The sequence below is a fragment of the Poecilia latipinna genome, unplaced genomic scaffold, assembly GCF_001443285.1.
Source record: "Poecilia latipinna isolate Pla-1442-1.1 unplaced genomic scaffold, P_latipinna-1.0 Scaffold972, whole genome shotgun sequence".
Taxonomy (NCBI): Eukaryota; Metazoa; Chordata; class Actinopteri; order Cyprinodontiformes; family Poeciliidae; genus Poecilia; species Poecilia latipinna.
The window spans coordinates 111,833-136,153 of NW_015113588.1; the positions used below are offsets into that span (position 1 = coordinate 111,833).

A 24,321-nucleotide genomic window follows, 5' to 3' on the forward strand; every position below is an offset into this window, starting at 1 on the left:
ATGTTTATCCACTTTATTACTGTCTTTAAACATATGTGTCACCTGAGAGTACTTTCTGTCCTTATTAATGTTGCAGTAGGATGTGTTGACGAGCCCAAACTGCTGATGTGGAAGAAAAGGAAATTAAATGATTTTTTTAAAAATAAGGTAATGATAGGCTTTTGATGACTCAAGATTTGTTTGATGTTAAAGGTTATCTACTGACAGAAGGTTTTGCCAAAGTCATCTTTTACAACAATTACTGTAAAACTTTTTATGATTGTTTATAACTTTTACTTTTTTAAAGCTCCAGTACGTAACTTCTCATTAAATTTGTGTTTTGTTTTTTTTTACACATTTGTTAAAACTAGCATGACAATCTGTGCACAAAGGAAGCTCCTCTGTCTTCTCCTGGTTGTCCTATTGCCAACTGCAAAAATACACCGCTCCCAGTCAGAAACAACCAACCAATACAAAATGCATGATGGGGAAATTTTCAGATTATCATTTAAAACAAAAATATGTGTAAACATGTCTGTTGGAGGTACTTATTCTTTTATATTTTGGTAAAATGTGTTCCTAGTTTATATTCTTGGGTTATTTACAAGGTTTATTCATAGGTCAACAATTGCTTAATTTGCTATTGTTTGTGTTTTATTTGCTTTTGTAACTATGGAGCCATTTCCTGTAAGTATAGGGACTGGTGGAGGACCAACATGCACTGTGATTGGGTCTTTATTTGTTCATTTTTACCAGAGCGGGAGAAACAGTAACGAACAGAAATCTGCATCTGTATTTATTGCTTGTTAAACTGGATAAATAAACCATAAAATGCAACTTTAAGGTTTTTATACATTTGATTTCTTCTGCTTGTGTACAAAATGTTATCACAGTGCAGCAGTGGCTGATTGATTCTTAATGAAGGATGCTTGGTTTGACAAACAATAGACTCGCCACTACAATGCCAGATCCTTTTCCTTCTAGTTCACAGTTCACATACTCTGTGTTCTGGTCATTCAATAATTAGCCAGCCAGACTAAACTATGAATTAAACATTAACTGTGACTTTATTATAGATTTATCAATACCACAGGCTGAAAAACCGATAAGCAGAGCTGATTCGTTCCTCATCAGAAAGTTTTTTCTAAAATATTAGACTAACTTCTTGTTTGTAATGTAGTGCTATTTTATTCAGTGTAGGACTTATTGCTTAAGCTTTACAGAAATGAACGTACAGAAATAAATTAAATATTCTCTCTGTTAAAGAGCAGGAAAAAAAAGCTTTAATTAAGAAGACAACTACCAATACTACTGATGCATAGGAACCCAAAAATGAAGATAGAGAACTTCGATCAACAGTTCAAATCACCAAACTCAAAAGAAAACCATCATGGAGTTGATAAAGCAGACCAACATTGAGCATCTGGAAGATTCTGACCTCAATCCAAATGAAATCTTATTTAAATATTGCTAAAAAGCCAATGATGTGTCATTAGCTGACCAATTTACATGAACTTTTTATGGCAAGAGACGTAGTCAAATATGCTGCGAGAACCAACCCAGAAGCTTGTTGATGGTTAAAATAAGTTTGTAGTCAAAGTGCCACTTGTGGATGTGTTTAATATATCTTTGGCCACCGTGCAATAAATTGAAACCAGCACCACAAGTTTCTGTTTTAAAGAGGCAGTATTATGTGTCTTCCAGCCACATTGAGTCATTATGTAGCACAATCAAGTAACCATTTTACCTTCTCTAAAAATGTTATGTATATCAAATATGACTTAAAAGAAATGTTACTTTGTAATGTAACGTCTTGAAATTGGGCCTCTGTCTCTTTAAGAAACACAGGCTCTTTTTGACACTTCGCCTTCAGGAAGTCATCACAACATGGCTCCTCTATTGACCCTTTAACAACATTTTTACTGCCGTTGCTCTGAGAAGCAACTTGTATAATGAGCTCAGCAGATGCTCAGTTTTACCAGGTGTTTGCTAATTACTGCTGGCTAGTCTGAAGGAGCGGAGTGAGTGAGGGAGAGCTGCTCTGTGAGGCCCCTTTAAAAAAAAAAAACCGGTGCATCTTTATTATCCACCCTAAACAAAAATATAATTAACATGGCAAAAACTGACTTCAGCGAGATTTGCAAACCAAGAACTATGTTTTCTTAATATATAAGTGAATAAAACACTGACCAGTCGGAAGAGTTTGAAAAAATCCACGTTGACATAAAATCTGTCCTCGATGATCTGCAGCCTTTGCGGGGTCAGGATGCACATGGCGTTCCGAACGGAATAGAGTCCTCTATGGCTCTGGAAAATCAGGAATCGCTCCAGGAGGCTGAGGCTGCAGGCGATGTCTTTCAAATGCAAGTCTGGCACCCCGAAGGCAAACTGAAACAGGAGGTCGTAGCATTTAAACACGAGATTTAAAGGTCACCTTTACAATACTTTAGCACAAACACTGTTTACGCGTCAAAAACACTGGAGGGATTCACTGGCTGAATTCAGGCAAGGAAAGGTTTTGTGTTTGGGCCTTGGAACTACAGTATGTGAGTTGAATAATTCACATGCTGCAATCCATGTAGGTCTTGTTGCATTATTGTTTACAACTGAACATAAACGGTAACATTCAAGGCTGGCATGCCGTTTTGAGCTGCTGCCAAGAATTTGCGGGTGTTGAGCAAGAGGGAAAAACAAAGGAAGGAACATAGGAAGAGTTTTTTCTCCCCCTTCTTGTTAATTTATTTGGAATTTTAGTAAATACGCGTCACACTACTTTATTTTTAAATCAACTCCAGGAAATGCAATGCTTTAGATCTCTAGCAAGAAACCAAAACTCACAGTACCTCTGGGTCTTCTTTTCTTCAGTCTTCAGTTCCTTATGTTTTTTTTTTCCATCAGACACTGCTTTTCTTTTTGCTCTTACCAGAAGTTCCCTTTATTGGTTTTGCTGCATAATAGACTTTAATGACTTTTCCCGCACTTATGTGTGTTACTTTAATTTTAAATTAGCAACAAAAATGTAATGTTTTTAATCTAAATGGAGAATTTTTATGTTACTCTTGAATATGAAGTAATTTTTGCGGTATGGCATTGGATAAAAATCCTACATTTTGACTGCAAATATAACACAATGTATAAGTATCCCAGTTGCATTAAAATTATTTATTATATTGACTTTGATACTTTGAGTAAAATAAACATATAGATACACGCTAAACTTATGACAATAAGTCAATTCAACAATACTTTATTAATCCCAAGTAGGATGTTAAATGTAGATCATTCAGTCCAAGTTTCATCAAAAGAGTCATAAACGCTGATGACTGTGGGCAGGTAGGACAACCAGTAGCAGTCTGCAATACAGCAAATCTGAAGAAGCTTCTGACTGAAGAATCCACTGTATAACAGTCTCATAAAGCAGATGCTCATATTTTTAACTTCATCAAGAATCCTTCTTTTCTCAACCATTTACTAATTAAAGGGGCAGTATTATGTTTTCCAGGCACATAGTGCCATTTTATAGCATAACTACAGTTGTTATAAAAATGCTACATATCAAATATGACCTGCCATTAAATTTACATTTTCCAAAGTGTCAAACTGCTCTGGACCTCTGCCACCCAACATTATCAATGTTTCCTTCCATTTTCTTGGCTGAACATGTTCATTTTGAACTTTATTTATATCACACACTGCTCATTGATGTTGGGTGTAAAGTCTCAGGATTTACATTCTGGGTTAGAAGCTGCAGTGAGTATTCCTGGCTTTGTGTGTGAGTGTTTCTGAACGTGTGTACCTGTTCAGGCCTGATTTGGGCATTGACTAGATGATACACCACAGACTCTGTCAGGGGAATGTCTCTCAGCAGGAACGACGTCAAGGTCTCGTCGTCCTTCAGGATCGCCTCCACCTTCACTCCGCGACCTGCGACAAATAACATAAGCGGTTTGTGTGGGTCCACGTGCCACTGGCCTCAACGGATAACGGCGCCTCCTCGCGCTGGAATAACTGGTCCGGGCGGAGAAATCCTTAAGTCCTAGCGGCACATACCGCGGACAAGTCATGACAAGCGAGTTTCAGTGGAGCAATCGGAACGCGCTTCCCGCTTCCTCCGACTCTACACACTGTAACAATGTTTCCATCGGCCTGCCTGTGCTTGAACGGAGTTTACTCTGTCGGGCAGAGTGCAGTTTTGGTCTCGATCCAGTTCTGCCCGTTTTGTTCTGAGTGATCTCACTCATGTTCCATCCACTGGGAACAACATACGACATAAAAACAAGTGGGAACACGAATACAGGGAACTTAACTGATTCCGTAAAACAAGCGGAGCGGCACGATGCACCGCGGGGCCTTCAGAGTGAAATGTTTACATCTGACAAAACCGCAGACTCTATATGTTTGTGTAATACAAGCAGTCGTGAATTAATGTCCCTCATGTTGTAACTTTATTCATGAGAATTTCATTCTCTTTCTCTGAGCTCATGAGAACTTCACAGGAATGTGAATTACATCAGTCCACTCCCACTACGGAGGCTCATTTTTTCCCAGTGGAACAAAGAGATGGATACAGTATCACAGAAAAGTACTCATACTCCATCAACCCTTACGTTTTTTTATTTTTTATTTATTTTTTATTTTTTGTCGAACTAAACTCACAAACTTTATTGTATGTTAGTGCAGACCAAAAATAATTCAAAAATAAAAATAAAGTAGTGCATGATCAAGAAAATCTCAGGGATGTCGAGTCTTGCTGGCAAACAAAAATCTGAATTGGGGTGTATGTTTTTGTATTCAGCCTCCTTTTCTGCTACTACTGTAAATATCGTGCATGTTACAAATCTGGTCTTCATGGAAGAGTGGTGAGTTTTTTAAGCATCTGGAAGTTAAAGGTAAATTTTTTAGCCTGACTTGTTTAAACAACACCATCAGTCAGCACCATGAAAAATGTCGGGTGGATTAAATAAAAAAAACTATTAAGTTCAACTTATGGTGAACCATAACTCCCAAAGCATGAAGCTGCCGCCGTTGAGGTGGGAGAGAAGAATGTAAATGCAGCTGCACTCTTTGATCTGTTTTTATATTTTGTCATGTCACAAACAGAAACATCAACGTATCTTATAGCAACTTTGTGTGAAACAGCAACATTGTGAACTGGAAGCAAAAACAATGCATGTTTTTTCATCAATATAAATCTGCAAACATGCTGCATGCATTTGTATTCTACCCCATTTACTCTCATACCCCTAAACAAAACCCATGACAATCGATTACCTTTTGACATCACCTATTTATTAAATAGCCCAACTGTTAACAACTTGTAGGGCAAAGAGAAAGTTATGCTTGGTGGTGGCAGCATAATGGTGTGTGGGAACTTGGTCAAAGGTAATGAAAGGATTAAAGACTGCTCAAGACTTTTAAACAGTTTAGATCAAAGAAATTTAATGAGCACCACATTGATGGTCTTTAATTTTGGGTGATCAGCAATCTGCCGATATTTACATGTGAAGCCTGAGAAGCGAAGTATAAAATCTGCTTCCAGACGATTTCAGACCCAAAAAACATGCTAAAAACAAAAAAGTTGAAGGAGTATGAATACTTTGCAAGGCACCGTCTGACTGAGAAATAGATGGAAGAAATGCATTGGCGATCTCACTAAGAAACAAGAAAGCGGACGGTTGACGTGGCCAGACATCGCAAAGTAAGCAGCTTAGAGTTCGGACCCGCCTTAAGCCCGCGTGATATAATGGTGTTAAAGCATCCAGACACAATGATGGGAAAGCATGTGAGATCTAACTAACCTCAGATGCACTTTCAGATGAGATGACAGTTTTGAAACAGGATTTTTTCATAAATCCCATTAGATTAACTAATTTATGAATGTCTTTAAGCCGACATGAACTGTACGTTCTGCCAGAAGCTAAATGTAACCACAGAGTAAACTGCGTTAATACTCACGTAAACTCCAGATTAAAACATAAGGGAAGGCTTTTTTTTTTTCTGCAGCAGTAACACCAGCTCCAATAAAACAGCTCAGAGTAAAGGACTTTGCAGGAAGTCGACGAAGGCCTGGAGCACTGACCTGAGACCTTTTCGGGATGAGTGCGCAGCATGTCCATAAAGTTGCTCATGGCGTTCAGTTCCCTCCAGAGGCGACCCACCTGCAGAAACTCGGGGTCGCTGAAAAGAAGCTCCTCTGCATCCGAGTAGAACCGGGCCAGACTACGGAGAATCATCAGGAACAGCTCAAACACACCCTTGTCTTCATTAGCATCACACAGCATATGACGATAGTCCACTCACGCATGGATGTGTAAAGAAAATGTTCACGTTTTTTTCTTTTGCAAATAAAACTTAGAAAATTAAGATTTGCTGTTGTGATACCCCTAAATGAAATCCAGTGTGTAAACTGCAGCTGTTCTGAGAGGGCCTCAGAAGTTTGTTAGAGATCTGATTAATTATGTAATATTATATAAAGAGTCAACACTAATGAAGAGTAATATGTAAATGAAAACACTGTAATTTTTCGGCTAATGTCAATCCAAAAACATTACTCTTATGCGTGTGTGTGAAACCCCGTTATCAAACACCAGCTGTTACACGGTGTGTTATACATGTCAATACTGTAATTGCAAAGTTCAAAACACCTGATCTGATGTTACATTGTTACATCATTTCCACCATGAAACAAGGTGGTGGCAGCAGGATGCTGTGAGGATTCTCTTTCAGCAAGGGAAAGGGGAAGCCGGTCGGATCTACAACAGACATCAAAGCACATCCATGTTGGAATGGCCTAGTCAAAGCTTACATGGAGTTGTTGTAGTTGGACACCAGACCCGGAGATTCGCCACGGGTGGGATACTGAAAGCAGGGGTTGTTAGCGTTGCAGACGATTCCCTGGATCCATGGCAGGATGCCGGCTGAGGGCATGGCCTTGTTAGGGAAGTGGCCTGAAGAGCAAAACATTACATTTCTAAATAGTTATGCAACATTTATTAAAAAAAAAAAAAACAGGGATGCCTGCATGACAGCGGTAGCAGCTTTTTCCTCCTTATTTAGCTGTCGGCTCACATTCATGCTGACGGTAGAGCGGGTTCACTCTCCTCAGCCACACCAGTCCCATGAACAGCATCACAGGCCACATGATCTCCACGAAGAACCGAATCTGATTCAAAGGAACATTTGCAGTTTATGTTAACGATTCTTTTCGGAGCATTCCTGTGGTATTAAATATGAACCTGGTTTTTTGTTAATAAAGAAGGCCTGGCACAAAAGGCCAGTAATCCTCCAGTGCCTGTTCAGACCCAGCAGGGTGTGGCAGCCCTTAAAGCATTCAACACTTGAGCAGATGTAGCAGAAAGGTATTTAATTTGTTGAAAATAACAATTGGGCAACCGTTTCTGGAAGCAGTAACAGCTTAATGGAATCCAACTTCCACCATGTTTAATAATTGCCCCACGCTGCTGGTCTTAAAGCGGGCGGATATAGCGCAGATGAGAAGGGGTTACCCTCTGCCGCCTGCGGATGGTCCAGTTCTTCCACAGCAGGAGCCTGACCTGACCTCCTGACCCCATGGTGGCTCCTGTTCACCGCCCCAACCCCACGGGGGTCGGCTCTGGCCCGGCAGACCTGTACGCAACCAGTCCAGAATGATCCACTGTGCTGGGAAGAGCCGTCCTTCATGTAATCGGCCTGTTGAGCTGCAGGAAGCTCCACGTCAAAGCCAGCAATGGCTCATAAAGACGGTTAATGAGCTCAACACACTTCATAGTCAGAATAACAGCCACAGAGGTGTCCATATTACAAATATGCTGCAATCTGTCTTAATTAGAAAGCAAAGTGCTCTTGCTCTTTCCTATTACATTTACAAAACAATTAGAGTGTCAGTATGAGTCACTTTGTTCTTTTTGGATTGGGCTGTAGCTGCTACACCACAGCGCATTTACAGTAAATACAACATTACACTGACGTGCCTCTTACCTCAGACGAACACCTCAGCTGTGGGTGGATGCACAGGAAATAAAAAATAAAACATTAGAGCCCATGTTCTCTCAACTGTTCCCTGTGGTTGCAAACGCAGCTCGTTTTCAGACCTCGTGAATAGGTAAGAGGATTGAATTTAATCTACTTTCTGAGCACTGGGAGAGACGGCTAACGCCCCTCTGCCACCGGCAGAGCCCTTCATGTCCTTAACCAACGGAGGCTTCGTTAGATACTGTAATTACAGGCATGGTTATAGATTTATTGAGGGGCGTGTGTGATAAAATCTCATCACAATTCAATGCAATCACATTTAGAGTTATTCGAAACTCAACAGGTTATTTCAATAGTTTAATTCAGACAACGAAACTACGATATTATAAACATTTATTCCTCACAGCATGACTAAATATTTATATTTAATGGCAGCTAATGAAAATCCAGAAGCCTGTGGCTCTGCACTAAGGTGGTCCAAGATGTTTTGATAGTGGCCTTCGGGTCATCTGTATTGTGGGGTCTGGTGTCTCTCATCTTCCTCTAGAAAAAGGTCAATAGATTCAGTTGAATGTCCGACACAGCACCAATAATACCAGGGTCAACGAACTGACTTTTGTTGTGTTTGGCATCCTGTTGGGAAAATGAAATCAGCATCTTCATCAAGCTTGTTAGCAGAAATTAGCTTGAAGTGATCCAGAATTTGCAGGTAATGAGAGCACTTACGTTGCCCCAAATCATCTCAACTGTGGTAACTTCACACTGAACTTAAGCAATGTACTGTGCCCAAACTCAATTTATATTGCAATGCAAAATGTACTTTCTTCTGACCAATGAGCAACAGTTCGTTCTCTTTTTTTTCTTCAGCCTGGGTAAGACTGCTTGGATTAACACAAGGAATGACACAGATGTAGCCTGTTTTCAACATACATCTTTGTATGTGGAAGTGTCTCCTGCTGCTGTCTACATGTGAACCTGCCTAAAATCTTGAATAAACCTTTACAATCCTCTTAACTTCCACTTTCCATTAACACGATAACCCTCCGTGAAAAGACAGTTACTCCCAACCTTTAGTGGCGAGTGTCAGGAACTCTCTACAGGACAAATTTCAAGTAAGTAGTTATCCATACCTGTAAATCTTTTTTTTTAATTCTCTCCCTCCACTAATTTAGTTTAGGCCTAAAGATAAATCCAACCCCTCCCACCAGACTAACTTTAATTATAGACCGAAATCTGAAATAAAACCGACATATTATTTAAGATTTAAATTAACCAGTGTAACTTCTTCCATTTTCAGATTTAGTGTTAACATCTTGCGGCTCCATTGTGTTGCTTGTTGTGACAGCAAATTGATGAGGGGTTGATTGGAGAAGAGCAAGGCAGCACATGCGCATTGTGAACATGTCAATTGAACTTACCTTACTTCATTTCTGCCCTCAACAGAGTAAACAGCCAACTCTAATACTATAATAAGTAGATTAACATAACTTCATGTCGTGCATTCTTCTTCGTTTTTATCTATGCTGTACGTATTGGAGCCTTCCTTAACGCGCGTGTCACAGAAGCCCGGGTCCGACTCGACGCGAATTTCGGGTTCAGCTCTTGCCAAACAAACAAACAAACAAACAAACAAACACAAACAAACAAAAAACACTACGACCTGGCTCGGTTGCGAAGGAAGTCCACTGGACCCACAATTCCCCTTGGTGAGCCATCCGCGTGGGATCTCATTGTCCGCGCGCGCGCTTTCCACCCCCCGCTTGCGTTTTTCCGATTTTTTTTTTCTCGTGGTTTCGGTAAATGGCACCCCGATCACACCCTACCTGAGCGTCGAAGTGGGAGTGCAGGTTTATAGTTGGTCTTGCGTAACATTTGAATTTTCTCACCAACTATAAAACATTTTATGATTAAATGACAAAACTTGTAACTTAGAAGTATTACTAATATGTTTCAACCCATGCTAGTTGCCCGCTTACATCAGCAGACGGTGAAATGACTGAATGTTTAAAATAAAATAAAAAAACAAGCATCTTTCTTAGAATTTGCCAGATATATTTTAATAAGTTACAAAAGAGTGTTTGTTTAAATGTACCTGTTTTTTTTTCTTCTCCTTTTTAATACATTGAACCTTTTAACAGTTTATCAACTGTGTACATAAAAATGAAAAAAACAGATACAGTTTAAATAAATGACGTCCTTCCTATTGCTGACAATGAACATGTAAGGTTTGTTACTGGTAGGACTACTAAAATTTTAAAAAAAAAAAAAAAAAAAAAAAGAACAAAAAAGCTTTGGCTATTAAAATTTAAAAGTGATATTACAAACAGTGGGGTGAAAACCACTAGTGGCATTTGTAAGAACTTGTCAGACAAAGTTGACATCATCCAAGTTAAAAAATATAAACGCAAAAGGCTAACTAGCTTCTGCCATTTTGTTCCTTTTAGAACATGTCTTAACTGCCAGTACAGCTATCTAACGCGCCATGTGTGTACATATATTTACCCAGATTTATACACAAATCATTAGAAAATAACCTACTTGTAACAGATTAAAACACTCTCTCTCACAGTGGGGACAACACTGCTCCATCGGTATTCACATCGGGCTAAGTGCACTGGATTGTTTTCAGTGTTGTGATTCCAATTCTATGCACTAATTTAATGACTCACACCCGACTTTTTGGCATTAAAACAAACATCCATAGTAAGTTTGTAGAAACTTTGTACAATATAAAAACAATTGCACAGTTTTATAGAAATTATAAATATGGTGCCGAGTGTTGTGAGCAAGTGATTAAAAGATTTGAAGTGTCTGCAGTGGTTTAAGTGCGTCTTGTTGGTCTTCTGAGAATTAAATCAACAGTTGGAAGACAGCTTGCTTTTTTGGACTAATATGGAACTCGTTCACCTTTGACCACAGTTTATATTGACTCTCGAAGCCCAGGACTTTTCGCTCAGACGAAATGAGCCTCTCTGTGTTCTACCTCTTGAAGGCGCCTGGGCCTCAGTCTCTGGTACACAGGTTTCGTCTGGTTTTGACCCATTTCTTCAGGACTGGAGCTGGGAGAATGAGACATGGCTGCCTGGTCGACTTCCTCAAGAGGTTCATCGACTGAAACTTCTATCTCAATTCCTAGTTCCTCCTCTTCCTCGTCCTCCTCATCGTCGTCATCCTCCTCCTCTTCTTCTTCGTCATCATCATCCTCCTCTGCGCTGTTCGCTAGCTTACAGTTCTGCTGCCCTTCAGCTTTGCTCCCTGAGGGAGGCTTGTAGAAAGTTCCTGGCGGAGGCTGAAGAGTCCTCGGCGCTCTAAAAACTGTCGCAATCGTGTTGTTCCTTGACACGTTCTCCTCCCTCTTTAAAGTCCTGCTGGGTCGCACCGCCACTGTGTAAGGTCTGTTAGGGTAGATGGTGCTGATGGTGCTCCCCGCCGTCCCATGGTTTAAGGAGGCTGGCACAGAAGCCGACAAGCCGCTGGCATCCAGCACGGATCCCTCCGACGGAGAGCTGGCTGCCAGTCTGGTGGCTCTGGACGCCACGTCGTACTTGTACTGTTTGTCCCACGTTCTCCGTAGCGTCTGCGTGTCGATGAAGGTGCTCCGGTAATGCGCGCCCGCTCGCAGTTTGGAGCTCTCCGTCTCGTCCACCTCTTCGATGGACTGGCTGCAGCCGCCTCCCTTCTTGTTCTCCCAGTTGGTGCTGTTCCGGGTGTTGTTCTCGTCCACCTGGCCCTGGCCGAGAACCCGCTCGGCCGGCATGCTCATCGGCCGGGAAACCAGTTTGTTGCGAGGGTGTCGAAGCAGAACCCTGCTGACCGTGACGTACTGCGAGCGGCACAGACCCTTCTCGCTGGGTTTTGCGATCTCAGGGACGCTCGATGACAACATCCCATTTAGGGTCTCCGAGTCCACCTCGTCGCCTTTGAACACAGATCAAAAGTGTGCATATATTACAAATCCAGATGGGCTTTAAAGGAATGCTTTTTATTAAGATGAACACTGACCAGGTTCAAAGTCATTTCCATCGAGGGCTGGCATGGCCTCCTGAACCTCAGCTAATAAGTGCGAAGACGGTATTATGGAGGAATGTCTCTTAAACACCTTTGAGCTCTGCTGTAAAAATCAGAAAATAAATGTTAACTGACAAATAGATGCTTTAGTAAACTGGTCAAAAGGGTGGAAATTGACAAGTTCTCACCTCCTTGATGTCTCCCAGTGACTTTGAGTGCCTGCTCAGCTGCTCCTTCTCCTGCTGGCTGAGGCGAGAGTGAGAATCCGCCTCTGTGGGTGAGGTGAGACGCAGAGGGCTGAGAGGGGTGTCAAAGATCATCTGGTAGTGTCGGATGAGGAGCTCCACCATGAGTGCCTGGTATGGGTAATCCACCAGAGAGGAAAGGGAGACGTCGGCGTCCGCCTGCCTCGGCTTGATCAGCGTTGGGCCGAAGATGATCCCGAGGTTGCTAGCTGTCATCTTGTTTTCCTCCGAACACTCGGTCACCCTTAAAGGAAGCAAAGGAGATGAGAGCCTGAGGGTGGATGTTTAGTCCGCTTTAATCAAACTCTACTTCTTTTGTCTAGGAAGTCTGGTTCGTTTGGGGAGGTCTGAATGTAATTGAACTCTGATAAGGATCAAAATGGCGAACTCTGGTCTCGATTTGGCTGAAGTGAATCTGCATGTGAAGGCCAAGTGGACCGGAGACCCCTTGGTGGGGCAATCTGGTTAAATGCAACCAAACCAAATGGTCAAGTCTATTGCTACTGGAAGAAATGGCTTGTAGTCTTTTGCCAAAGACGAAAGAGAAATCCTACATCAGCTAAAATTTGGCACCACTTCATTTTGTTTTGCATTTCGTGAAGAATGAAGTTACGCTCAGTGTCTTCTTCAGAGGTTTTCATTTTGTTTCCTTCAGTGGTTCTTGGCGTGGCGCCAGTACAGGCAAGCCGGGCAACAGGCTTTTCAAAGGGTTTGGTTTGTTTGAAGTAGCGTGAAAACGAACTACACCAGCTGAAAATGTAACAAATGCTGCAATTTTGGTCCCCAATCGAACAGATTCTTGCAAACTATCAGGTGTGAAAACACCCTGAGAAGCGGATCAATACCCATGTTAAAGCAATGTTTGGAGAAGTTCCCCTTCCCTCTGTACCTGTGAAGATGCTCTATGAGGAACTGTAGTGTCTTGTAATGCGCTGGAGGCAGCTGTCTCAGCAGATCTTTGATTTTGAACAACACCCTGTTGAGCTCCACGCTGACCAGGGCCGCTGTAGCGGCGCCAGGATTGAGCCGCTGGGCTTCGAGTTCTTCCACGATGATGCGCTGGCTTTCCTTCGCCAAACCGATGAAGTCATTGTAGTAACGGAACAAGATGAGCGGCTCTGGAAGCTGGAGAGCACAAAGTGCAAAAGAAGCACCAAACTTAATAAGAAAGTCCTGTTTTTTGGGTTTTTTAATTAGGACTCAAACACTAAGAGAAAGCAGCCTACCTGTCTCAAGTACAACTTGAGCACGTTGCTAATGTCGTGGGGGTAGAGCTCAGACAGCTCCACCAGGTCTTTGCCGTTCTCAAACGCCTGGCACAGCTTCTCCACCCGGGACTTGGCACCGTTCACGCGGTAGATCCCCTTCAGAGCACAAAAGAAAAAAAAAAAAGCTTTCAGCACAGGAAACTGCGGTGGCCTTTTCCGACTCACAAAGGAGAAACCGGGGCCACCGACTCTAAAAGGCCACGCAACCTGAAAACTGTTTGGTTAACTTTTAAATCGAGGCGTGTCACGGCTTTGTAGGCAGGCTTTACGGTGGAATAACAATACCTTGATGTTGAGCGCCCTGTTCTCGATTTCAGATGTGCATTTCCGGATGATGAAGGGAATGCCGTCGGGAGTGTTCTTGGCTGCTTGCGTGAAGTCGATGCCAAACAGGTGAAGCCTGCCCTGGAGCTTCTTATGGCCACACTGGATGGCCAGCGTTTCCAGGCACTTCTTGTGACAGGCCAATGAACACTGTAAACAGCAACGGGCAATTTAAGCAAAACAGAATAGAACAAAACAACTCAAAAGCAGACCGCAGATTAAAAAAAATAATAATAAAAAATGGTAGGCCAAGCACATTTCAATACAAAGACACACTAAAGTGCCAAAAGAAACATTCTTCTAGTGAAAAGGGAATACAGAACAGGAAGTGCGTAAATCTGCAGACACAAATAGAACTCCGAGAAATATTTCCTGGGAACTTCAGATTACGCCAAGACGTCCTTGCGACCAGCAGTATGGGACTCCCAACATGCTACTTATGCCAGCTTCCTGTCAATATGTCAACCGTCATTACATAATCTATCTTTTTCCAGTGACTCCTTTATTTGCCTTCCTCAGTGTATCTAATAAATATGGACAGAAACTTGATCTAAAGTCAACAGAAGAGGGAGGCTGCACAGGGATGATGGAGAGGACTCTTCAGAAGACAAACAAAGCCTCTTCAGTTTCCTCCTGTCTGATCCCCCCTTAGTTTGGTCTCCGAGGAGAGAATGTGACCATTTTCAACATTTTTTCTTTTATTTCCTCTCATTCAATGGTTTTGATTAAGGGGGGTAGAAGTGGCGTTTTTCCTTTTTTTTTTCCCTTCAGTTTTTGTTTCAAATTTTTGCTCCCGTGGGTGATAAAGAAGCTGTTGTGTGACTTTGGCAGGCTTTTTCTTGACGTTTGAATGCAGTGAGCTGGAGTTACTAAAAAGGTCTGAACACTAAAGGTTTTGGCCTGGATCGGGTTTCTTGTTCTGTTCATTAAAGAAAAAAAAAAAGAATCAAATAAAGCGAGGAATGTGAGTTTTACCTCCTCACACTCGGCTCCGTGAAACACCACCAGGCTGTCGCATTCTCTGCATTTGGAGGGCGCGCGGAGCTTCCTTAGCTTGTGGGTCTGAGCTGCTTTGGACATCTGGGTGTTTCTGAACGGCCCCGGGGAGCTGGCCGTCTCTATCATCATCTCACTTAAACCTGCCAATGAGAAGGGGAAAGTAAGCTTTAAACGTGATCGTAGAGAGGAACAGATTAGGAAAAAAAAAAAAAAAAAAAAAATCACACAGCAAGGGTAAAATAACTCCAAATGACCAGGCAGTAGAAAAGTTCTGGTTCGACTCACCGTTATCCAGTGGTGAGGGAGGCTCTCGATCGTCCAGGTCATCAGCAGATGACATGGTTCCCGTAGAGGGAGTTCTTGGCAACCTTCTCTTGAAATCCCCTGAACAACAAGGCAGAACACGCATCATCTTATCCGTTCCTGCTGCACAGGGTGAAACATCCTATGGAAGAGCTGATGATTTAATGCAGCATGTGAAAAGGTGTCAGATTCCTAAACGTGGCAGCTGATTGTTAGTGATTGCCATCCACAGCGGCTGATTAATGGTCACCTGTAGGATTGTTTTATTAACGCTGCTTGGCTTCTGAAGAACCTGATGAGGGGGCTAATCGGAGATAAATTCGCACATTGTTCACACTTTCACGATGGTCAATGGGGCGGCACAAATCCTCAATCTGTAACCGGCGATAATGCAAACGGTGGACCAACTTCCACCAATCAGGAGAGGTTATTTCTGCCCAAACGGTTTATTTTTATTTTAAATGACAAAGAGTGCATAGAAAAAAATAAATAAATAAAGGATCATGATTTTTTTTATTCATGTTTTCTGAGTAAAACTTTTCACTGCAACTACAGTTGCAAGACTTTTAGGGTTTGTGTCCACCAGCTTTGGGCATCTAGAGATTGCACTGTGAACATAGACTTTTAAACGTTACGGCAAATTCTCAACTGGATTTAGGTCTTGACTTTGACTAGGCCTGTTCATTGTTGATTCAGTTTCAGTTTACCTCCACATGCAGGATTTTGCATGCAGGTCAAAAACAATCCCAATCTGACCCAACTCCGCTTGTTGTGGTCTTCATGATACCGTTTGTTCACCCATGTTCTCCAACAACATGCTGACATATTACACGCATATGTTAAGATTTTTTTGTTTGTTTTTATAATGGAAGGATTTTTTTTTGTTTATTTTGGAGATAAGCAACATCAAAATTTGTGTTTCAAGAAAAACTGAAAGTTATCATTTCTCAATTATTCCCTCCTTTGTGTTGCTCTGACACATAAACCCCAACAAGGCACGTTGAAGTTTGTGATGTAAACGTGACAAAAAGTGACACGATGCACCAGTACACCTCAAGTACAGTGGCATAGCAACATGGAAAACATAAACCCCATTCAACACACGTTTTTATGTTGGTACGCATTGTATTAGAGTTGCATAACATTCACAGTGTGCGGTTGCTAAGCCTCCTGGTTGTAAGACAACATGCCAGCGACGTTGGGTGAACATCAAGATCACTCAAACAAAAATGTCAGACGCCCCGGGGCAATTAAAAAAACCCACTATATCTTCTGTTTCTAGCTGCCATCTCAGCACACCTTCACATTCTTTGGCAAACTTTCTATAAAGCCTTTCAAAATAATAAACGGTGATTTATTGCCTCAGTCGCTCAGTGTGATATCAAGTTATTTAAATATAAAATCAGGGTGTAACATGCATGTTGTGAGTTCAGACAACACTGGGTGGGGAAGGAGTGAAGTGGTGCAAGTCTAATACCTGGACTTGCAGTGGGAGAGTCCATGGAGCGCGATTCGCTGCTCCCTCCGGCGCTTTCCGAGTCGCTGCACATCCCACCGCCCTGATTGGCTGAACCCCAGGGGCGGAAGGGACCCTGAATTCGAAGTGCTGTGAAAGAAAGGGGAATCCAAACATGAGTAAAAAAAAACGTTTGCACCCATCTACCTTCATAAACGCTCTCCAATGCCAACATTTGCAACAAATGAAGTGGAATTTCTCAATATTTATAGTAAACGTTGGGAGTTCATTAATCACTGATACTCATATCTGTAAAGGTCGTCCTGTACTTTCTGCCACTGAAAGAACAGCTCTGATTCAGAATGTCATCATAAGATCTATGAGGGTTACTTATTACATATAAGACTTTTTAAGACCTTTTAAAGGCCATTATGGATAACATTTAAGACCTATATTGTGATAAGGATGTACAAAAGAAAAGCAAGGAGCCAAAACTAAAATTTCTGGGGCCTTTTGAGGCTCTTGGCAACAACTTTCTGCTTCTCATATGCTTGTGGCTCTCTAGCTGGCTGCTAATGGCTTGTTTGCTTGTTAGCTAGCAAGAAAGCATTAGCAACCTGTTACTGATGGTCTCAACTGCCTTCAATCACAGAACTCATTGAGTGAAGATGTCAACGCAAGACAACGCAAACTTTTGACTGATAGAAAAATTCCGTCAGAAAAAGAAATGCATACAATCTGAGATTAAAGTCTCCATGACAAAATTTAATACCTGTGATTAGTATATTTAAAGCCAACTTGCATTTTAAAGTAGATAGACTGAAAAGAAGATCACAAGCTTGTAATTTAAGCAGAATGGGTTTATATAGAAAGGAAAAACTCCTTCTTGCCAGTAGTATGGTAATTATTAAGGAAAGGTTTCATACACAAAAAATGAAAATCCCAAGTTCTGGCCCAAATTGCACAGTTTCCCTCCATTTGTTTTCCTAAAAATGTCTAATTAACCCACCGAGGCGAACCTACCTTGTATATCGGTACCACCATTGGAGCGTCTCTCTGCGATCTTGGCGTGGTGGGAGTTGCTGTGACCGTCCACGTCTTCTCCACCCACCACGTCGGAGGTGACGGATGTCTGCGACAGGTTGCTGTGGGAGGAGTGGCTCCCACTCAGTGAGCGCTTGTTTGAAGGCAACCTGAAGACACAAAAAAACACGGAAGCAAATGAGACAAAACTCAGGACTGAGACGCTGAATTATAATTAGATAAATAAATACAGGCATTAAGCTCCTAATTATGCTGGTAAATTCCATCAGCGGTGACAGGATCCCTGACTAATCCTGATATCATGAGATCAGGACACCAAACACAAATAAACTACTGCATAATGATGACTAACTGACTCCTGCACATCAACAAACGATGCTCTCCATTGTTAACCAAAAGTGTCCCACAATTCATCACTAAGTAGGTCAGCGCTTGCTCTATATTTAAGCTTTTGGGGAGCAGTGTTGTGGGTGAATGCGAGCGTGGGTGTGTGTATGTGCCAAAGTTTCATTTCCTCTCTCCCAAGCTGAACTCTTTTGATCAGAGGGATCAGAGTCGGGGGGGGCTGGGAGAAAACTAAGTGAGAACAAAAGCGATCTCTTATTCCCATCCGTCTGGTATGTGCATGGGTGTGTGTGAGAGATCACAAACCTATGTCAACAATACCCTTTCTGATTTTTTTTTTTTTGGTAGTTTTTCCCCCTAAAAACACTTCAGAGAGATGACCAACGTCAATTACCCAAATTAGCGGGACAGCTAATCTTAGCAAAGTGGGAGCTGAAAATGATAGAAGTTGAGGTGAACTGACGGGAAGCTGCTCTGACCGCTGACCGCAATCGTTTCCACAGGAAGCAGCCCGCCGCCCCAATCGCGTTACTCTTTCCAAAACAATCTCCATGAGGTCCGGCGTATATTTATCACAGAGGGTGTGAAGACACGCCCAGCTGATGGGACCAAAATTACATCCCGAAATTCGCAGGACTCGCTTGTTTTTTAATCAAAAGAATTGTGAACATTGTGGGGAGACAATTAACTTCTATCCAGTAACGTCTGCATAGTGGAGTGTAGCTGCTGGAGCCCTGTGTGGGAGTCTTTGAAGGATGAAACAATTAATCAGATAAATCGCCATGAATCAATTATTGAAATAATAAGTCAACTAATTTCATAATCGATTAATCGCTAACTACAGTGTAAAAATGAATTATTTTACAAAAAATATGTAGATTTTTCATTTAAGACCAAACAAAAAACTTTTAAACATGATCTACACAAAATTCAAGTGGCATACTTTTTTCAAAAACAGCATCTTTTGTTATCCATTTATTAAACAGTTGTAGAAAGAGCTGAGCATGTTGATGCAGATGCATCCTATTCTACAAATGATCAAATATAGGAATCCTGTATGTTACTGCATGTATGCAATAAAATGTTCTTATTATATTATATTCTCATTTTAAAAACTAACTGAATAATTTATTTTCATCTCTTAATGTATTTCTATTATTGTACAAAAAAAGGTTTGAATAATAATAAAAAATGTACCAATTTTTTTATCCGATTAATCGATAACTAAAACAACATTGCGCAGCAGCCCTGTTGGAAGCCATAATCTGTCTGATATTCATGCATCTCACCAGGCGTTGGGGGTGACGGGCGAATCCAGCGAGTGCGACTCCAGACGGGGCCCGTTGGTCGGCAGGCTCCGGACGAACTCGATGTAACGCTGGCCCGGCTCGTACTGCTTGGCGTTCTCACACAGGCTCTGGTGGTTGACGGGTAAAGACACAACCTGGGCCTGCTGCAGCTGGAACCAGTTGACGGTCACCTGCAACGGTGGAATAGTGCGCTGCTTGGTCTCTCCGTTTCCATCTACGCCTCATGTGTGAACATTACAGACGTGAACTTACGGCCTTGAGGGTGAGGTCGCACTGGGAGACCATTTCTCTGATCTGAGTGATGATCTCGCTCTTGGTGTTGGCCAGGTCCACTCTCTTCACGCTCACGTCAATCTGGCAAGTTTTGCAGTGCTCCCTGGCCTCCTCGGCCTGAAAAAGTGAGGATCCAAAACAACTTAAACATGAGGGACACTCGGAAGGAAGAAAATAAATAAAAAAAACTGGAGGATGCGCTCTACCTTCTGCAGGGCCTCCTCCTCCAGCCTGCGCCTCTTTTCCAGCTGCTTGGCTGCAGCTGTGCCTCCTCCTCCTCCTCCTCCTGCAGTCTGCTCCTCCTCCAGGCGGCTGGTGCTCACCTTGGCTTTCTCGTACTCTTCCTGCCGCTGGGCCTGCAGCAGCCGGGCTTTCCTCAGAGCGCTGTCTGCCTCTTGCTGGAGACAAAAACAGAAAAAAAAGAGGTAATTAACGGGCAGAAACATTACTGAGAAATTACTACAATAAACATCAAAGATGCAAATCTTCCAGTGTCTACCGGTCTGATTTTTAATTCAGAATTGAGTTTTTCTATTTTAATGGTTTACTGTTTAAAATTATTTGACTGACAAGAGGAAAAGACTGGAAAGGAATATAACGTTTAATTAAAAAACTGAATCCCATCAGTTCATATTTAGACAAAATTGGGGTTTGTGTATCAAATTCGGTAACTCTAATTACCAGTATTAGGTTAGCTTAGCTGCTTGGGTTGTTCTTAAATATAAATATATAAAAAAATCTATTGAAAATGTATGAGGTGGGCGAATGGCAAAGATGCATTTTAAAAGTTGATTTTTTTTTTTTTTTAGCAATTTGAATCTCTTCAGAATTCGCAGCATGAGGAATTGTGATTCTCTATAGAATCAATTTTAATAAGCAAGCACTCATTTTACATCTGATGATTTTAGTTTGACCACTGTTTGACTATTTTGCAGTAGTAAATACATTTTTTTTATATAGTTATATATTTGGACTCATTCATAGATTTATTTATGGATTAAGATGTGTGTGCTTATTACTTTATTTATTTTACATTTAGTTATATTTAAATTACTGACAATGTCACACTTATTTCTATATATTTTATAAATTGTACATTGCTTAAAGTCATATTGTATTTACTAGTATTTAACAGTTTGGATGGAGTAGCTCATCAACAAATAAATAATTTCCCCTTAAGGATCACTAAAGTACGTTCTTTTCTATTCTAAATTAACATTGCTAAGCAGAACTGACCACTCACCATTTTCTTTTGCTCTCTCTGCCACTGCTCTTTGACCTCTCTTCGTAGTTTGTCCAGCTCATTCTTTCTACCCAGGAGAGGCTGAAAACACAGACACACCGTCTTTAAGATCTCGTTTCAATCCTACTTAAAAAAAATAAAAAATGAAGCCGCAGTTGGTTTCATGGCTTACCTGCACAAATTTGTTGCTTTGGAGTATTGCTGCGGTTTGAAGTACCAGCTGGCTGTATTCGATGTCGTTTTTGAAAGCGGCCATGTACGTCTCACGGAACGGCATGAACTCCTTAGAGGTGGGAGGGGAAAAATTCCTGACCGTCAGCGCTTGCAATTAGTCTGATACAGAAATGAGCTGTGGCATTTTTTTCCCTCCTTTTCCTCACCTGCTGACTCGCGAGAGTCTTGGCGGTTTCGGCCATCTTGGCGTAACTTTTGGCACACTCGACATCTGCAAGTAAAAGGAGAACATTTCCAGCTCGTTTCTGAACGCCGCTTTTGTTATTGTGCTGATCGATGGTACTTTACGGTCTGTCCTGTACAGTGCGAATGTGAGCTTTGTGCGTTCAGCTGAAAGCATTCATTAACTCGTCAAACAAACAAAAGATCTCACACTACAAACTCAAACCCTGAGCTTAGGTAATATCGTCAAACAAACCCTCAGTAAAGCCCCTCATTCAGAATCTCTAAATCTTTTTGTTTGGACATAAAACCAGTAATAAAGCTGAGCAAACAGTGGTGACTATAGCAAAATCTTGGAACTGGAGTTGAGGTATTTTAAAGTCTATTCTCTGAGCTACAGGGAGCCAGTGTAGGGACTTTAGAAACTTTACAAAAGAGCATTAGTCCTTCAGTCCTGGAAATGTTTTTCAGATGATAGAAGCCCGACTTTGTTACTGTCTTTATGTGGCTCTGAAGGTTCAGGTCCGAGTCCATCGCTACACCCAGATTCCAGGCCTGATTACTAGTTTCTAGCTGTAATAAATGAAGCTGTGCGCTGACTCTAGATCGTTCCTCTTTGGGTTCAAAAGTTATATCTTCAGTTCGGTTTTTGTTTAGCTGGAGAATGTTGTGGCACATCCTTGAAATCAGAGGAAATTAGTTTGATCTGAGCATCTGTTCAGTGCATGGAGGGTTCAGGATCACCTGGTGACATCATAATGTAGAGCTGCACATCATCTGTGTAGCTATGAAGTAAAAACAGCAAACTTTGACTCTCGTTCCTGCAGTAACAACTTCAACAAAGAGAACGGTTGCCTTCAGTGCTTACAGATGGTGTGTGGTAAGAAAATAATATGACTTCCGAGTTCGTAACCAGCCAATCACTAGTCAGGATGAGTCACTGCCCAATTTCTTTCACCAGCTGATTTCTCTGACCGTCTCAAAGTAAAAGACCAACACTTTGAGGAAAATCTCTTTAGTCCTTGCGAGAAACTGCTCTCAATGCTTTCCTGTCATACAGTCTTGTTCACCGAAGCCTTTAGAAGCACAATTACAAATATGAGTGGTCCAACTCACCCACGCTGATCCTCTTCTCCACCCATGCCAGGAGTTCCTTGGTGTACTTAGACCATGCCTTGGCGTAGAGCAGCACAGACTCCACTCCGCTGTCCTGCCGCTGCAGCGTCTTGTCCACCTCTTCAGGCCGAACCGGCGGAGACGGCCCTGTGGTTGCGAAGGAAATCCAACAAAAAGCTTTGTAAGAGGTGGGCTCTGCCATGACCGATGGAGGCTCTACAAACCGGAACCTGCTGGATGTGCCACGTGCACGATCACAACGCCATATCCAGGAAGAGCTCAGTCTGACCTTGACCACTAGCAATATGGGCTAATACCGTCAAGGCTAACCAACACTGACAGCAGAAGTATTATGTCAGTAAGGTGATTGTTTATTACCTACTTAATCCTTCAGACAAAGCAGGCAGCGTAAAAAAAAAAAAAAAAAAAAAAAGCTCCACAAAATAAGAACCAGCTCCACCTAAATACTGATTTACACGTCATTTACGTGTAAGTTTTTTTTTTTTCTTGCCTCTCAATGTGAGAAGATTAGTTTTCATCCAAACCCTTTCACACAGCAGGCGCAGAGAGTACAGTAGCTGTGTGTTCAAGCCGTCTTACCTGGCGGATCATCTTTCTCAGGACCGGATCCTCCAGATTCCACAGAGAGGTTCTCAGAAGACTGAAAAACACACAAAATGGTTTTATAAAAAAAAAGAAAAGAAAAATAACAATAATACAAAGAAGGGAGGAAAGGAAGTGCTTCCTCCTTGAAAAACAGAATGCTCCAGTAACATGCACGGTATAGTCCTTATCAGAGAGACAACTTCCTCCTTAGACCACTTTTACAGTAAAACGTCCAGCAGGAAAACAACAATTTATCACCAGGGGAGGATGCTTAAGGCGACTGTGTCAGCCGACGAGGACTTGGTTCACCTTTGAACTCTGAACTCTGCTGGCTAATCTTTCATATTCGGTTTCAGTAAGCTACATCCTGCTGTGAAAACTCCGCAGGACATGAGCCATTTGTTTTTATTTTAGGTGCATTAATAGAAGGCGGCGACTTCTAACACAAGGCCACCTGTCCTACTTTCCTTACCCTGCTTCTCTTAGTCAGGGGGAGCCCCAACACTGATCCATTCTCTACATCTCCCATAAGGAAGTCAGACACTCTGGAAGAGGAAACAGAAAAATAAAAGCAAGATTAGACGAGGAAACAGACAAGAATTATAAAAAATAAAATAAGTGCATTTGTTATCTATTAATAAAGTTTATGTTCCTTTTGTTTCTGAAAGAAAAGACAGAAACTCCCAAAACTACGTTAAAAATGCAAAGTGATGTGATTCTTTGTTCCATGTTAAAACAACTCAAAACTGACCAGCAGATTCTGATTAGGAATTATTCAGGTTTTTTCACCAAGGACAACAACACATAAGAAAGAAAAAAAATGTGGCGGGTTTCTCGACTGGAGTAATGGTTTGGAATCCAAGGTAAAATAACAAACACACAAAATTAATCCATTTTAAACACCATCAAGAATCATGCTGTTGTTCAGTGACTGGAAATTCTTGCCAATGGATTGGTGAATGTCTAATTTAAATTAGAAATGAACTGATCCACTTTTTTTTTCCACTTCTGATACCATTGTCCGAAGCTTAGTCTTGGCCGATACCGATCAGATATAGAAAAACTGTGCTGAATTGACTACTTTTTTACAACACAGCCATAAATGTGTTGATTTACAATTGTATTTTATAACTCTGCACCAGTACAGCACACTTAAATACACCAACTGCTTCACAAGCTCGGTCAAACATGTAAAAACAACTTTAATTTGTTCAGCCAGTGCAATTAAGAGTATATGTGAAATGTAATGTGAAAATGAACAATAAAGAAACTGAAAGTGACAAAAACAATAGGTTGACCTTCTTGGTTAAACATGTAAAAAATAAACTTCAACAAACCTTCTTTCAAATGGTTCAGAAAGAGCAATTAGAAATTCTAAATGTAAATTAAATAAAACACGTCATCGCTCAGAATACAAATCATAGAATTAGACTGA

The 24,321-nt window shown here is 41.5% G+C and overlaps 2 protein-coding genes across 4 annotated transcripts in view; both read right to left on the reverse strand.

The window, feature by feature from the left end:
- The window catches only part of LOC106958241 (retinal-specific ATP-binding cassette transporter-like), a 42,165-nt gene extending 34,104 nt beyond the window's left edge, over positions 1–8,061 (reverse strand). For both annotated transcript variants that reach the window (XM_015050037.1, XM_015050036.1), the window contains exons 1-7: positions 7,957–8,061; positions 7,485–7,605; positions 7,048–7,141; positions 6,785–6,926; positions 6,059–6,198; positions 3,776–3,903; positions 2,170–2,367 (exon numbers count right to left, since the gene is read on the reverse strand). In XM_015050037.1, coding sequence (XP_014905523.1) covers positions 2,170–2,367; positions 3,776–3,903; positions 6,059–6,198; positions 6,785–6,926; positions 7,048–7,141; positions 7,485–7,550 — 768 coding nt within the window. In that variant the 5' untranslated portion in view covers positions 7,551–7,605; positions 7,957–8,061. The remainder of the gene's footprint in view (positions 1–2,169; positions 2,368–3,775; positions 3,904–6,058; positions 6,199–6,784; positions 6,927–7,047; positions 7,142–7,484; positions 7,606–7,956) is intronic.
- A 2,767-nt stretch (positions 8,062–10,828) lies between these two features.
- The window catches only part of LOC106958240 (rho GTPase-activating protein 29-like), a 34,463-nt gene continuing 20,970 nt past the window's right edge, over positions 10,829–24,321 (reverse strand). For both annotated transcript variants that reach the window (XM_015050032.1, XM_015050035.1), the window contains 19 exons: positions 23,359–23,431; positions 22,881–22,941; positions 22,281–22,427; positions 21,149–21,213; positions 20,941–21,051; positions 20,769–20,849; positions 19,732–19,923; positions 19,505–19,642; positions 19,232–19,422; positions 17,577–17,746; positions 16,575–16,703; positions 15,080–15,178; positions 14,771–14,934; positions 13,757–13,945; positions 13,430–13,567; positions 13,093–13,328; positions 12,147–12,447; positions 11,953–12,061; positions 10,829–11,868 (listed from right to left, as the gene is read on the reverse strand). In XM_015050032.1, coding sequence (XP_014905518.1) covers positions 10,904–11,868; positions 11,953–12,061; positions 12,147–12,447; positions 13,093–13,328; positions 13,430–13,567; positions 13,757–13,945; positions 14,771–14,934; positions 15,080–15,178; positions 16,575–16,703; positions 17,577–17,746; positions 19,232–19,422; positions 19,505–19,642; positions 19,732–19,923; positions 20,769–20,849; positions 20,941–21,051; positions 21,149–21,213; positions 22,281–22,427; positions 22,881–22,941; positions 23,359–23,431 — 3,559 coding nt within the window. In that variant the 3' untranslated portion in view covers positions 10,829–10,903. The remainder of the gene's footprint in view (positions 11,869–11,952; positions 12,062–12,146; positions 12,448–13,092; positions 13,329–13,429; positions 13,568–13,756; positions 13,946–14,770; positions 14,935–15,079; positions 15,179–16,574; positions 16,704–17,576; positions 17,747–19,231; positions 19,423–19,504; positions 19,643–19,731; positions 19,924–20,768; positions 20,850–20,940; positions 21,052–21,148; positions 21,214–22,280; positions 22,428–22,880; positions 22,942–23,358; positions 23,432–24,321) is intronic.